We start from the raw sequence: 15,130 nt of genomic DNA, 5'->3' as shown, positions 1-15,130 counted from the left end.
GATGAGTTTGAGGGAGGTCAGATCTTTGACATTAGAGGAAAATGTCTCGGCAAAACCTTTGACGATTCTGTAAAATTGAATTTTTGCTTAGAAAAACACTTGTGTTCTGTACTTTCAGAAATTTAAGATAACTGAGTTGTCCTATAATAGGCAGTACAGTTTAATGCAGTATAGTTGGTTAAAAAAATTAAACAACTTTGTTTGGAATATTGTTTTAAAATAAGTTTTTTTTAAGATAAAATATGCTCTTTATATTAGTTGGAGCCATAAAATTACTGTTTTTGTAGTGCAATGTGTTGCATACTTCATGCAGGTTTTTAAGAAAAAAGTAATAGAAAATGTCATGTGGCCTGTGCCCCAGTAGAGCTTTAGGTCCAGCAATGCCCCTGCGCGCCGAACAATTTAAACCGAAATAGTCAAATTGTTTATTAGACTGTCTTGCAGTCCTGATGAAGGAAGCAAAGGTCAGGATCAGACCCGTCAATTGATATGTTGTTACAGAGAAATTGTGCTTGTAAATGTTTCTGACAGGTTTTAGGAAACTTATATTTATCCTCCATATACAGCCAGTTTGCCAAGTTTAGATTTTTTGTAAATTTAGGAGAAATGTTGTCAAAACATCACGCATACCGTAAAGATCACAATATTTTTTCTGCTCAGAATAACACAATGCGTTTTATAACCTTCCAGACCAGAGGTGGTAGATCACACACAGAAAAGACTAAAAAGACTGGACTACAAATAATTTCCTGTTGCAGAATTCTGACTCGACTCAAGTCGTCTGTAAGGCAACAACTTACAGAAATAAGATGTTACAAATGTGTCAAGATCACAGTTACATCTGTTTATTACAGCGGCGCTTACAATAAACAGACATCGAGCCACATTTATCGTCCCAGACAAGATCAGTAGAGAGAAAACACACGTATCTACTGCTCTTGGGATTCTACTTGGAGTCGCTAAATCTGAAAAAAATCTCAAAAATATTCATTTTGCAGTTAAAAGCTTGTTTCACATCATCAAATCTCTTTACTCAAACTAACAATGAGACAGGGAACAGACTTTTGCAACAAGATCGAAAATTTATTATCATTTTCCATTAACTTTGCCGACACACCTAAAACCTTTTATTCTTTTGTTCTTCGTAAATTTCTTGGTAGATGCACCAGACTGCACCTGGAAAGAAAACAACAGGACAATTACATTTTCAGATTTTTTTTTCAGGAATATTTGTATACATGTCCGTGTACAAATGCATCTCAAAATATACAATTTATTTTAAACATATCTGTATGTTTGCCCGTTAGTATATTTTCATGGCTACCGGTGGACAGCACAGGTCTCAAAAACAGTCAAGATGAGAATCAGCTTGTTTCTAACACATTCGAGTTTATTCGTTTGTGGTTGCCAAGCAAAGCAGCCTGCACAATAAAAGGGACAGTTCACCCAAAAATGCTAATTCTGTCATCATGTACTCCCCCCTCAGGTTGTTGCAAACCTGTATAAATTTCTGCTAAACACAAATTAAGATATTTGGAAGAATGTCAGTAACCAAACAGATCAATTTACTAACAGATTTGGAACAACCTGAGGGAGAGTAAATCGTGAATAAATTTTCATTTCTTGGTGAACATCAAATAAAACTGATATGCATTCAAATTCAACTCATCCAATCACAATTCAGAAAAACACTGGTTCTTTAGATTTACAGAAACAAAGCAAAAAAGTGATATAAACCATGACTTAAAACTACTTGTATGATAATTGAAGACCCTTGTTATATTATCTGAGTGCGTAAAGACGCATTCTAAGATAGAAGGGAGGTTAATGACAGTCATATTTCATGAAGGGCTCTGAAATCAAAAGCTAAAGACAACAGCAATCAACAGATACTCAGAAGCATCCCACTATAAGAGAACAGTGACTGACCTTTTTGCGTTTCGGCATCCGGTTCTCTACTTCCATTTCAGTAACTTCATCATCATCAGTCTTGAAATCATCTTCCTCAGCAATTTTCATACCCTCTTCATCATCTGCTGGCTTTAAAGTAAACAAAGTGGCTGCACAGAACAAGGACACACAAACACAACACATTGATATAATTTCTCATGGTAGTGTGATAATTCCATTTATGCAGCTCCACAACTCCAAATCAATGAAATCAGAGCATCACTGACATGGATAAAGGTCTGACATGCTGTCTTCTGAATCATTCTTCTCCTCTTCACTTAAGCTCGGATCGCATATTCCACTGTCCTCCTTCCTCTTCACTCTATTATCACTCGCGGTCACGTCATCATGCTCTTTGGGTCTCTTTTTCTGTCGGAGACGCGCCGGGACAAACTCCACACCCTGCCGAACACACTCCTTATCTGAAACAAGAACACACAACATGATGCTAGGACATCTGGCAAGACACAGATGACTTTGTTGTCTTGAAATAGGGTTGGTTACTTCAGATTTATATCTTACATTCCCCTAAAGCTTTCTTGTATTTTTGCCCACTGACGTGGCGGAGAACATGCTGCGGCACACGATTGATGTGACGTAAGGTGAGCTTGCAGAAGAGATGATTGCTGAGAAAAAAAAAGGATGAACGTGTTAGTGAGCAGATCTAAAAAAAACGAGTGGCGAAAAGCCCACTTCTTCACGGTCACCTAAATAGTGCACAATAAAGTTTCGTTCCAAAATGAGATAATTCTTGTGGTTTAAATTTTTTCAAAAATCATGTTTTTTTTATTGAGCATTACAATTAATATCAATCAAACGACCGTGATTTAAGCCATAATAAAAAAAGTGAGTTCTCACTTTGGATCCAAACCTATTCATTTATCTAATTAAGTCTGGCCAGATGGTTCACGTTAGTTATGGCTCATTTGTCAAACTGAAATACGGCACATAAGCTGAACCCAAGGCATTGTGGGCAGTGTTGGGTGTAACTAGTTACTAAGTAATTAGTTACTGTAATTTAATTACTTTCCCCTTGAAAGGTATAGTAAGGGATTGCTCTCATTTTTCTGTAATTGAATTACAGTTACTTCTGATGTAATTAAACTAAATACTTTGTGTAATATATGTGTGTGCAATAATGGAACTGACATTAAAAGTCTATCTATAAAATCTGTGCTTTAATGCTTTATTCTCACATTTGTAATACTTTGGTCAGTTAATAAAACTACTTTATGTAGTTTACTTTATAAAGTAATAAAACTACTTTATGTAGTTTTATAGTATTTATTTGAATGAATTAAAAGAGCCGTTTCATGTCTATCCTTGAAAAATATCACAGTTGATGTAGGATATAGAAAGTGATAAGTATTAAATGCTTTTTGGAGAGAGTCATTTGTACAGTAATCTAAATAAACTTTTGAATATGTTACTAGTAATTCATTACTTTTTCAGAGTAACTTGCCCAACACTGATTGTGGGACACATCACTTCATGTATTTAATAAACTCTAAGAGATTCAGTTGTGTTTTATTAGTAGGTTGTACTTACGGTTGTTTAGTGCTGCTGACTATATGAGGCTCATACTGACTGTAGTCGAACTGTGCTTCTGCGGACAGCTGCTTATATTTCTTTCCTGAGGTGAAATGCTGCAGTTCATCGAGGCTGCAGGGAAACTCGTGGCCGTTCAGTGTGCATATGATCTGAGAAGATATAGACACGCTGACATTCTCACTTCACATGACACCAAACTCACTCACTTACTCACAGACTACACAGTAAACGAGCATGTGTTTGAACTATTTACCTTCTTGGAGTCATTGAGCTGAAGGAAAGGATGAGTCTGTAGAAATGTTCTCAACTCCTCTGATAAACCTTCCATCATAGCAGAACTAAATTATCAAAACATTTAATGTGAAAAAAGACATAAACGCACAATGTTATCGTCAAAACAATTTAATAAACAGCGGCGCATGGTACAGACAGAATACGCTTCGACGTCATAAATAACGCGCCGCTGACGGCGACACGAAAGACCTTAAACTGGAAAAAATAGCGCTTGACGCAACGCCTGAAGGAAACTAAATAACGACCAATTAAACATCCATCACTAATGGACACGTCCTTTATTATTTATTATACTAAATATTAATAATCATTATTAAATATTTCGAGGTGAGACTTCGACAGTCTATGAGTGTACATTCTGATCAGGCGGATTTTGTTAGACAGCTCTTATCAGTCAGCTGTTGGTCATCTGATCATGTGCGGCTCGCTCATGTTATGTATTAATTGAATACATAATAAAGAAATTAAATTAATTAGATTGCGTTTAATACACACACACACACACACACACACACACATATATATATATATATATATATATATATATATATGTTTATATAGTGTTCATAACGTTCGCTCGATTCGTGCGGTTGTCGAGACATTAGGAGATCTAACAGAGGATTATTTTACTCGAGCCCATCTATTATTAGTTTATATTGAACAAGTATCTTAAGTCTGTGTTGTGCGTGATGTCTGGACCAAACGGAGATCCCCATATTTCAGCTGACGATGGAATAATCGATGATGAAGACGAATTCAATGATGAAGGTAATCACACCATTTTGCTTTATAATAGTAAAATAGTAAATATTACAATGTTGTAATACATATATATACTTACAATGTACTTTACTTTGTCTATAAATGGCATCTATATTACACAATATTTCAAATATGACCAATAATTTTGTGTTTTTAAATACAGAATATGGAGCAATCAATTCCATGTTGGATCAGATCAACTCCTGCCTGGATGATATGGAGGAGAGGAATGATGCACTGAATGGCAAACTGCACGAGCTGCTTGAGTCTAACAGACAAGCCAGACGAGAGTTTAGAGGACAGCTTCATGATGCAGAAGAAGATCAGCAGGAGCAACCTCCTCATCCTCCTCCACCCACTGAGGATTTAAAATCCAGAGACTCGCACAATGAAAACTAAATGATTCCATCCTTTTGTTTTATCTCCCTGTCTGTTTTCTGTTGCTGTTTCAGAATCATTCAACAGTGCAACCAGATGTAAGTCACATAGACGGGAAGTGAATTCCTCATGTAGAGTGATATTTGCATGTAGAGAATATATTTTATTTCTGTTGTAATGGTCTAAAATGCATTGTTTTAATTATATGTATATTAAGCCACTAGACTTTGTTGCAATACAGTGATTATATTTGTTCAAAGGTAAAGTGCAGAAAGCCTTGTTAACTTAGTGTAAAATCACTATAACACTCCAACTCAAAGCGCTTACAGAACAGCAGCGCAATACCATAAGAGACTGTGATGTTCAATAAACAGCTCATGTATTAATAATATTATTTTTAAATCTACATATATATATACAAAATATAGTTAATTTACTGTAGACTGCTTGTGGTTGGCAAGCACCGAGAATTAAGTGCAGTTGCATTTTATTTATGTATGTAGCATTGTGTAAATAAACCAAAGCCCTTTTAATCTGCAAATATTTTAATAGAAATTAAAACGAGTCAAATGCACACAAACGAAAAACACAAATCTCTTAGTTGCTATAAAACAATCGCTTGTCCAGTTCAGCTGATGAACAAATACATTTTACTTTTTTTAATGCATTTGGCAGACGCTTTTATCCAAAGCGACTTACATTGCATGTAACTATACATTTGTGTTTGAGGCTGTGTAATTCCTGGGCTCGATCCTATGACCTTGGCATTTCCAGCGCCATGTTCTAACCACTAAGGTACAGGAAAGCTTATTTTACAGGTCCAAATACAAGATACTATGCACACAACGTCCTTTTGGTAGTTTGAATGAATAAGTACGCCCACCATGGCTGCTGGTGTGTTTGACAGACTGACGGATCAACATGTTGTACTGGCCTGCGTCTCTCTCTGTATAACACATCAGGAACGATGAGGAAACACGATGTCCAAAGCAGGTCTAAAACCCAAACCTGCACGCCAGACCTGCAGGAAACAGCATGGTCTGGATCTTCATGCAGATGTAAAACAATGCTCTTCCATCAAAACAATTATTGCGATAGAAAAGCTTGACATCTGAATTAAGAGTATAAGTATCACACAATCATCATCTTGAACATGAAACGAAAAGAAAATGGTCTCGGTTTTAAAGGTGAATCTCACAAAACTGGTCAGGAACACTGTTCAAATATCGCACTTAAATGACTTTATGCGAAAAACTATTTATTACTGATTTTGGGTGTGAAATATGTATTTGATGGATTCTGCTCTAAAGGTCAGATCACAGCGCCTGATAGTGCCCTCAGTACTATCTTCCATTTGCTACATAATTCAGTTGGTCTGAAATCACTTACTGATTTCCTACCAGCTGTTCTCAGAAGTCAAGAGTTCTTCCAGTGTAGACAGTGAGGTGCTTCTAAAAGAATACATTTTATATAAATAAAAGTAACAACATTCCTACCATTATGAATCTGAAAGCCTCTCATGGAGACCAGTATAAAGCGGTTCCTGTTTTAGTGACAAGAGATGTGACAATCATCTGAGCCATCAGGGCATAACACACATTAAATTACAGACTAACATCAGATCACATGTCCAGATCACATGTCACACAATCATTCAAGAAAGAATGAAAATGAAACCGGGGCCACTGTTTTAGCACGGTGAGATTATTTACATCACAAATAAGTGCAGAACGCGTGTGGGGGCTTGGGTTTGTTGCTTTCATTACTCTCAATGATGATTCATCTAAATGATTGTTTTAACTAAACTGAGATCAGAACATCTATCAAGTGAAGTCAGTGTGGGAAAATCTCAAATACTCCATCATTTTAATGTGACAAACTGTAACATATGATCCCAGATCAATATTCCCACACTTGTAATGAATGCTGGGAATTAACATTTGAGATCCAAAGTGCACATCATGACTGCTTGTTGCATTTGTGGTGAACACAAAGACGGTCTCGACACCCTGAAAACAGTCAAATTCTCAAGAAAAATGGATCCAGTATCAGAACTTACGGTCCTGCCCATCTGTCACGAATGGTGAGATTTATCACGGCAGTCCCAATGTGTTCAGCAGACTCCCGTCTCAACTCTGTTCAACAGCCATAAAACATGTTAATGCTGGTTTTATTATCCTTCTGTTAAACTAAACCAGGCAGAGACCCGAAGCTTCTCCATTCAGAAGTCTTTTAAAGAGATTTATTACAACTCACACAACAGTTTCTGTGCGCTGATTCACGTGTGGGGCTTTACAAATATCAAAAGAAGACAAAAATCACCTCTCACAAACATATCGTTTCGCTTCAGAAGACATTTATAAACCCACTGGAGTCACCTGGATGGATGAAGGATGTGTGGTTGAACTGCTTAGCTGGATTCAAATCTACAATCACACTTCCACGTTTCAATAAAACATTTCTGCTACATTCTATGTCACTACAAACGCTTTCACATTTCACTCCGGCATTCAAAAGGAACAAAATAAAAAACACGGATAAAGACTCGCACACCCTGCATTTGCGCCGAGGTTCTTAATACAAACAGGTTTAGTGGCACAAACCCTTCCAGACATGCTGCCAACGGAGGCCTGTTTTCACTGCAGTCCTGTGCTAAAGTGGTTCCTCTCCCAGGATGAATAGCAGCTCCGATCATCTCCTCTCCCCTGAACCGCAACGTCAGTCTCAACGCCGCTTTCCTCCTCGTCCTCGCCTCTTCCCCGCACCACGACCTCTGCCCCTGCCGGCCTTCTCCTCCGGGAGCCTCTCGTCCTCCTTCTCTTCCTCCTGCTCTCCTGTGCCGGGCTCTTCCCCTGCGATGGCTTCTGATTGGCCGGGAGGAGCGGAGAGTGTTTGTGAGAGGACTTCCTCCGGCTCCTGCTGCTGGTTTGGGGATGACGGCGGATGGTCCTGATGTTCGCTCAGGCTGCTGGTGCTCAGTCTGTTAATGCCGATGAGGGGATGAATTGTTTGGAGGGGTGACATCGGGATGAGGGACTGGGGTGAGGTAAACAGAGGTTCAATGGTTTTATCTGGACCAATGAGGTCTGCTGGTGGTTCTGAGGTCGAAGCCGATTCTTCGTGTTTCTTCGAGGCTTTATATTTCTGCAGACAAGGACACAAATGACACGACGAACAACAGCAGAGGACTTTCAACTGTTTTCTTACATTATTAAATCTTCAATGTACCTTGAGGTTGTGAAAGTGTTTGGGGGTCTTGCAGTGCGCGTGTCGAGCAGAAGATTCAAAGTGATAGAAATGATTACAGAGACGACAGAGGAAACCGGCCACGGGTACCACGAAACTAGACCCTGTGAGAGACATTATCACACACACAACATCATACATCCATTCATGGACAGTCGTGTTTAAGAAAGTAGAAAGCACTAAATCAAGAAGCCTTATTATTACTTTCCAGTTATGATGTTTATCTAGTATCCTCCTAATCTATACTTTCAGTATGTATGATGTCGTAAAAATTAACTAGAATGCTGAAAAAAAATCTACTTAAAACCATCTGAAACTGAAGGACACATGACCTCTGATAATCTCAACTATTACCCACCATACACAATATCAGCGTCAAACTCCTCGTTCTCTGTCAGATCTTCCAGCGTGACCTCCATCTGCGCAGACAGACCCTCCTACAAGAGAGAGACAGAGAGAGAGAGAGTCACCAACGAATTAACACATCAATACACACACTGCAACAGAAGAGACGCACATGTTTTACCTTCCCGTCGTCATCCTCCTCCCTCTCGTTGTCGCTGATGTCATCATCCTCCTCGCCCAATACTATCTCAGCGTTCAGCTCCTCCACACCGTCCTTACCAGAATCCCTCCACAACTGCAACGTTATTGTGGTTTAATGTGTTTCCAGCCCTGATCAAATCATTTCTAAAGCAGAACGCATACATGTGAAGATGAAGAAGAGAGTTCACCTGTTCGACTCGTTGCTTGTGTTCTTTAGTCTTCATGTGTTTCACAAACTCTCTTGCTGTGGTGAAGTCCTGTTTACAGACGGTGCAGCTGGAGGTAGACGAGCGACTACACTGCTTTACGAACACAAAACACACGCAGACATTCTGTATTAAATGATTCAACAACACAAACTACACTGGAGACAAATGAAAACAGCGTTTATTTAATATATAATGTATATGAAGGCATACGATACGACCCTGTTAAATCCAGTAAATGATCAGGGAATCCATCTAATCTGGATCGCTCACCTTGTGCTCTCTGGTTTTGCGGTGCTCCATCACATTGGAGGTGAAGTGAGTCTGGCAGGTGGAACACCATCTCTGCAGGCCTGGTCTCTTCTCTCTTTTAGTATAAAACAGTGCAAAAAAAGCTGTTAAAGGAGTAGTTCGCCTTCAAAATACAAATCCTGTCATCACTAACATGCCAGACTTTCTTTCTTCTTCAGAAAACAAAAGAAGATATTTCGAAGAGCTTCACTTCTATCGTATTGACAGAAGTGAATGAGGGGTGTTAACAACATTCTTCAAAATATATTTTTTGTGTTCTGCGGAAGAAAGAAAGTCATACAGGTTTGAAAAGACAAGAGGACGAGTAAATGATGACAGACTTTTCATATTAAAGGTGAACTGCTACTTGAAGAGTTAACTAAGAGCTAAGTTTTATGTACAGAAATTTTATTTGTCATGGAATCAAAACACAATCGCATTTCAAAAACATGTTTTAAATTAGCTGGAAAATTACATCTTTATATAAATAAATTGTTCATAATTTCTCACGCAAAAATAACTAAAAACTCTAAAAAGTCTTTCCTATAATGGTACAAAACAATGGACTGACTTATGGTGGGTTTAAAAGTATTTTGGTTTTTAATTTATAAATGATATTTTGTTTACCGATTCAGTTAAACCTCTGTGACATTGCATACAGGCCTCTTTTATTTTTAAGGCAGGACATTTACTGTACATGTATGCTGTACCATATTAGTTAAGTTTGGCTTAAGACTAGTGCCAGATGAAATATTTGAGCTGTCTTAACTGAAAATAAATTGCCCTGAGATATCGTAAAATATGTAAGACGTGCCATTGTATTGTCTCAAGATGCACAGCAGTGAAGTTTTTATTATTTTATTACTTTTAAATATCCATTTTTAACTGAGGCTTAGTCTTGACTTAAGCTAAGCCTTGTATGTGAAACCAAACCATAAATAGGAAACGGTGTCTCAGCGCTATGAAGTGTCTGGTTTGGGTCAGAAACTCACCCGTCTTTACGAGTCCCCTGTAAGGACTCCTGGACTCGTGGTAGCAGCGTCACGAGACACGCGTTACTCATGTGCTGGATCTCCATCATCTTCTGCTGGTGACTCAGTCCGTTCATATGGCCCTGGAAATTCTGGAAATACAAGACACACAATATTGCCTCCTGTTTCAACTGAACTTTCTGATTATGAAACTCAAACATGCAATCCAAAGGGAATTACAGTTACAAACGGAAGAAAGAAAAATCACAAATGAGATTTAATACAATCTTGTTTGTAAATGAAAGCTACATCAGATCTAGCTTTGTGATTAACAGGCATCACAATTGTGTAGACAGTGTTGAGAGGAACATGCCTGCTGGTTATGACAAGTGATGTTGCAAATATAGCAGAAGAACTTGTTGGAGGTCTCTTGCGTTGCGTCTCTGATCTCCTCTGGACCTCTGGCTGAGACTGTGGGTACATCACTGGCGGTACTTAAGCCCGTGGCGTCATCTTCAACATCTCTGTTCTGCTTCTCTCCATCATGATTTGACGGTTTGGTGCATTCCATCTGCTGCAAATACAATATTGAAAAGGTAAGAGCCACTTTGCATGCAAGACAACAGTAAATTTTCCCCAGTAACATCTTCAGTATTATTTCTAACTAACCGTGGCCACTTGACTCTGTTCATGTGCTTCAGCGGCCACCGGCTCCTCCACGCTCCCTCCCTCCTGCAGCGTGCACTCTGAAACACAACGGACACGTTCACACTCGCATTCTGTGTTTATTACAGCAAAATTCTACATTACTGTAAACCTGTCGGCCACAACAGCTCAAATCTTCTTTACCTTCAGGATCTGGACTCTTATATTCAGCGCTCTTTACTGATTCTTCCCTGGCCACGGGCTCCTCAGACCTGCACAGGGACGGACAGCACATGATCACATTTACACATCTATCCAAAGTGACTTACAGTAAAGACATCTGTTTAATCACTTTGGGTTCCCTGAGAAACCGGAACAAATGATGAACAAACTCACAACGCATTTTACTTTGAATAACGTGAAACAAGTTAATCAAGGAAGTGGAACAAATATTCATTTCAACACGGTTTATTCACTGACTCGTACCCTTCTGTTCTCTGTTTTTTGGCCTCTGGCTCTTCAGGCTGATCTGAAGTGGATGGACATCCCGGATCGGCTACACCTGCTGCATCATCCACTGAATCAAACAGAACAGAATTCATAAACACTGATTTCTATGCAGAAACGTCACAGATGTAGTGAGCTGATATCTCTACACACCTCTGCTGCCGCTGGCTTCTGATTGGCTGTCGCTGCTCCCCATAGGTTTCTGCTCGATCTCTCTCTTTCTGTCTGGTTGACGTGACTGAAAATCCTGCTGAAATTGTGTTAGAAAGACGGTGTTAGATCAAATACGTCATAGCGTCACGAACCCCACTGAGAGCAGTGAGAGCCCCCAATGCGGCGCAACATCACAATAAAGAGATTGCACATTAATTGCCCAACTATTTTATCCAGAAATTCTTTAAATGGACTCCAGTTACTCAGGAGGCAGATGAGAATGGAGCTTTATTAATTTGTTAAACAGTCATTATACTCACATTGTTGAAGTAACGTGCGTGTGGGCTGAAATGTCGCGGGTATCCCATATGTGGAGTTTTGATGGCCACTCCCATTGGAACAGGCCCGAGGAGAGACGCTCTGGATCCAGGAGCAAAGAACTGTGGGAACTGCTGTCCACCCATGGCAAATCCACGCATGCCACTGGCTTGAGAGAGGAGAAAATCCCCATTACAAATCAGCATTATTCACCACAGCAACAAGAAGATGCTGGAGGTTAATTCAAAACGCCTTATTTTCATTCATGTAACATTTTTTATTTTCTTTAGACAGAGAGAATCTTTCAAACAGGAACATCCAGGTGTGAACAACTCTTTAGACTTGACTTTATGTTCTATGCATGTGACACCTGCTGTTACCCTGTATCTGTTGCATCAGCAGAGCCCCTTGTAGCATGGGATTGTGTCCCATGATGTTTTGAGTCGCCGAACAGAGGTTTACCATATGGGCAGAAGGTGGTGCTCCGGTGGGCACACCCATAGGCCTGTATCATAAAAAACAAAGCCATGCATTAGATTCTCAGCAACAGACGGGCTGTTGAAAATGTACAATAAGATGAGACAAATAATTACACAAATTTGCGATTTAACAAACAGTCAATCTTTCATAAAATTAGAACCACTGGTGCTTTCTTAGAAACCAGAATTGTTCGATTCCCCAAGATTCCTGCTGCAGCATCTTACCGTGCGGTCTGATGGTGATGGCTCATGTGATGGCCAGGTGGAGGCTGAGGTGGTGGAGGGGGTGGTGGCGGCGGAGGGGCCGTCTGCTGCTGAAACAGCTGTTGCAGCTGACGCAGATGCTGATGAAACTGCTGCTGTTGCTGATGAGGGTTAAACATGCTGACGTCTGACTGTCGATATAAACCGCCGCATAGACTTCAGAAACTGAGAAGTGAAGGGAAAAGAAAAAATGTATACTATCTTTAATATTTAGGGATAAAGGCTAGGGATTAGGTCTGTGCAATATATAGAAAAATCGCAAATGTGCATATCGCAATATAAATATTGCAATGGTTTGCAATAAATGAGCTAATTAATTCTTCAAAAAGTTATGTATGGTCAAAGTTTTAGGTTGATTTGAATAGTAGTATCTATCTGGCAAGCGGATGTTAGTTGGGATATACGTGCAAGCGAACAGGAACTCTGACGCAAATCAATCAACAATACACGTCGCAAAGCTTTCATAGCGAGCAAAGATGAGCCATCCCGAGACATCCACAGCTGCTGCTGGAGATTTAGTGCCAAAACGAAGAAGGACCTCAAAGATATCGCAGTACTTTTCAGCAATCTTTCAGAAGTTGTAGTGATGCTTTCTTTTTCTTAAAATAATGTGAAACATATGCTGGTTATATATATTTATAATTATATCTTAATACAATTTTATGATTTTAGAAAAATAAATATCGTATCGCATTATTAAGCATGCTATCGCATATCGCATTTTCCCTCAATATCGCACAGCCCTACTAGGGATGCATCGATATGTACATTTTGGCTGATAACCAATAATTCTTCAACATTAGAAGCCGATCTACAGCAAATTCCCTTAGACTGAGAAACAAGGCAAAAAGTGGGAAACTGCTTTTGTTTGAAACATTGACTGCAGAAAACTGGCTAACCATTAGTTCTCTTTTTTCCCCTGCAAATCCTCAACCAAGCCTTTTTCTGTGAAGATATTTTTTATTTAAAAAACAAATTATAAATGTTCTTCTTGAGCGACCCAGGTAATTGTTCTTAATAGCCACGAGTCTAACATGTCTCAAACCAGAAAGCATTCTGACAGCAGTCTGATTCAAACCATATTCAAACAATAATTTACACATTCATAAATATTGTATAATATATTACATACGGTTCCTTCATAAGCAATGTTTTGCTAACAGCTGTAACTGACTGATCACGACAGAAAGTAATGTGCTGTACTGTTTCTGTTAACAGTGTGCCGCCAAAGAAGTAAACCAAGGGAAATGATTTAAGATTTTTCATCGGCTACAATATATTGGCCCTAAATGTCATTACTGGCCGATACCGATAACATTAAAATGACTATTTATCGGCCAATAACAGTATGGCCGATAATTAAGCGTGCATCCCTAATAAATGATCTGTTTTAAAGCATCTGTTATGAATAATAGCAAACACTTTATAACATTTTTTTACTAAAATGGACGACCAAGGATGAATATTAACAACTCATTTGTTTCTTGTGCAATGATTTAAGTAAACCTTATGGGAAAAAACATATTGCTACAGACGTGTAGAAAATATGATGGTCCCCAGTCAAACATGAATCATTCATTTAACTCTATTCGAGAGCAAGTGCATAAAACAAACCCATCCATCACTTACTAAACAACAGCCAGATTACAACATCTGGTCATTTGCATCAGAATCTAAATGAAAAGACAAAAACAAACAGCCTAACGTTGTCTCAAGACCTCGCTGTCTAAATAGACAACATAATAAAGAGCAGCCTGGGTCCCTGACTGCAGCCGATGTCAACAAATTCTATCTATATGGGCGACTCATCAGACTTTGACAACCAGTCATAATCCCTTTATGTGCTGTGCTATGTGCTAACTGCTAGCTGTCATAACACACGACAACACCAGCTGCATCCGTCACATTTTTTTTTTATGTTCACATTTGCAAGTGCCGTGTCGACGTGTTTGTGGTGTAAACTGTACTCACGAACTGTAATCCCGGTGTGATGAGTTTAAAAGAAGAGAAAACAGGCAGCCTGTTGAAACAACTCTTGTCATTAGCGTCTGCGCTAACACTCACTCGCCGGTAGCAACAGCGGCAGTACGAGAGAGACAGTGACACAGCGCTTACCACAGCGCCCCCACAGGACTGGAGGATATGCTATAGAACAGACTACTGCGTGATCTCTTAGCTACATTGCAATTTCAAGTTTGTTACCAATAGAACTTTGGGTAAAATAGTATAACCTATATAAACAGTTCTATTCGTTTATTAATTCATTAATTCAAAGGTTATGGGTCCAATTCACATGAAGCATAAATGTAAAAAATAAACAAATGTACATGCATTTCTATATGTGTTTGTATGATGTTACTTAGTACACAAATATTATATAAATAAAAAAATATTGTTAAGTCATAGACTATTCCTAAATTTTGGATCTAGATCCACATTTTGTAAATCAGGGAGAATGTAAGTGATTTTCTTTTAGGTTCTAAGTTAGTGAGACACATATTTGCATCTTTACTTTCAAAAAGGAGCATTTTCAAATCAATTGATTTAGGAGTGTCTTAAAACGTAAACA

The 15,130-nt window shown here is 38.8% G+C and overlaps 3 protein-coding genes across 8 annotated transcripts; 1 reads left to right on the top strand and 2 right to left on the bottom strand.

The window, feature by feature from the left end:
* Positions 1–1,059: 1,059 nt before the first annotated feature.
* surf2 (surfeit 2) lies at positions 1,060–3,974 on the bottom strand. Its single transcript, XM_056746206.1, has 6 exons — positions 3,755–3,974; positions 3,499–3,650; positions 2,473–2,576; positions 2,178–2,372; positions 1,930–2,060; positions 1,060–1,176 (listed from the first exon to the last, which is right to left on the bottom strand). Exons 1-6 carry the CDS (start codon positions 3,830–3,832, stop codon positions 1,090–1,092), a joined length of 747 nt encoding a protein of 248 aa, XP_056602184.1. The 5' UTR covers positions 3,833–3,974; the 3' UTR covers positions 1,060–1,089.
* A 189-nt stretch (positions 3,975–4,163) lies between these two features.
* On the top strand, positions 4,164–5,468 carry bbln (bublin coiled coil protein). The gene is made up of 2 exons (XM_056746207.1): positions 4,164–4,563; positions 4,721–5,468. The coding sequence occupies exons 1-2, from the start codon at positions 4,485–4,487 to the stop codon at positions 4,954–4,956; spliced, it is 315 nt and encodes a 104-aa protein (XP_056602185.1). The 5' UTR covers positions 4,164–4,484; the 3' UTR covers positions 4,957–5,468.
* Positions 5,469–6,784: 1,316 nt separating this feature from the next.
* Positions 6,785–14,626, bottom strand: ciz1a (cdkn1a interacting zinc finger protein 1a). Of its 6 annotated transcripts, none has more exons than XM_056746199.1 (16): positions 14,533–14,626; positions 12,523–12,726; positions 12,199–12,323; positions 11,821–11,987; positions 11,501–11,597; positions 11,327–11,417; positions 11,045–11,112; positions 10,865–10,941; positions 10,569–10,769; positions 10,217–10,347; positions 9,207–9,300; positions 8,916–9,029; positions 8,699–8,821; positions 8,540–8,618; positions 8,164–8,285; positions 6,785–8,079 (listed from the first exon to the last, which is right to left on the bottom strand). In XM_056746199.1, the coding sequence occupies exons 2-16, from the start codon at positions 12,678–12,680 to the stop codon at positions 7,660–7,662; spliced, it is 2,067 nt and encodes a 688-aa protein (XP_056602177.1). In that variant the 5' UTR covers positions 12,681–12,726; positions 14,533–14,626; the 3' UTR covers positions 6,785–7,659. The 6 variants fall into 6 exon arrangements, with proteins under 6 accessions (XP_056602177.1, XP_056602181.1, XP_056602178.1 ...); XM_056746203.1 differs by having other exon boundaries at positions 8,708–8,821; XM_056746200.1 differs by having other exon boundaries at positions 8,916–9,026.
* Between the last annotated feature and the right edge of the window lie 504 nt (positions 14,627–15,130).

Source organism: Triplophysa dalaica, chromosome 4 (assembly GCF_015846415.1).
Source record: "Triplophysa dalaica isolate WHDGS20190420 chromosome 4, ASM1584641v1, whole genome shotgun sequence".
NCBI lineage: Eukaryota > Metazoa > Chordata > Actinopteri > Cypriniformes > Nemacheilidae > Triplophysa > Triplophysa dalaica.
This window is presented reverse-complemented; position numbering and strand designations above follow the sequence as displayed.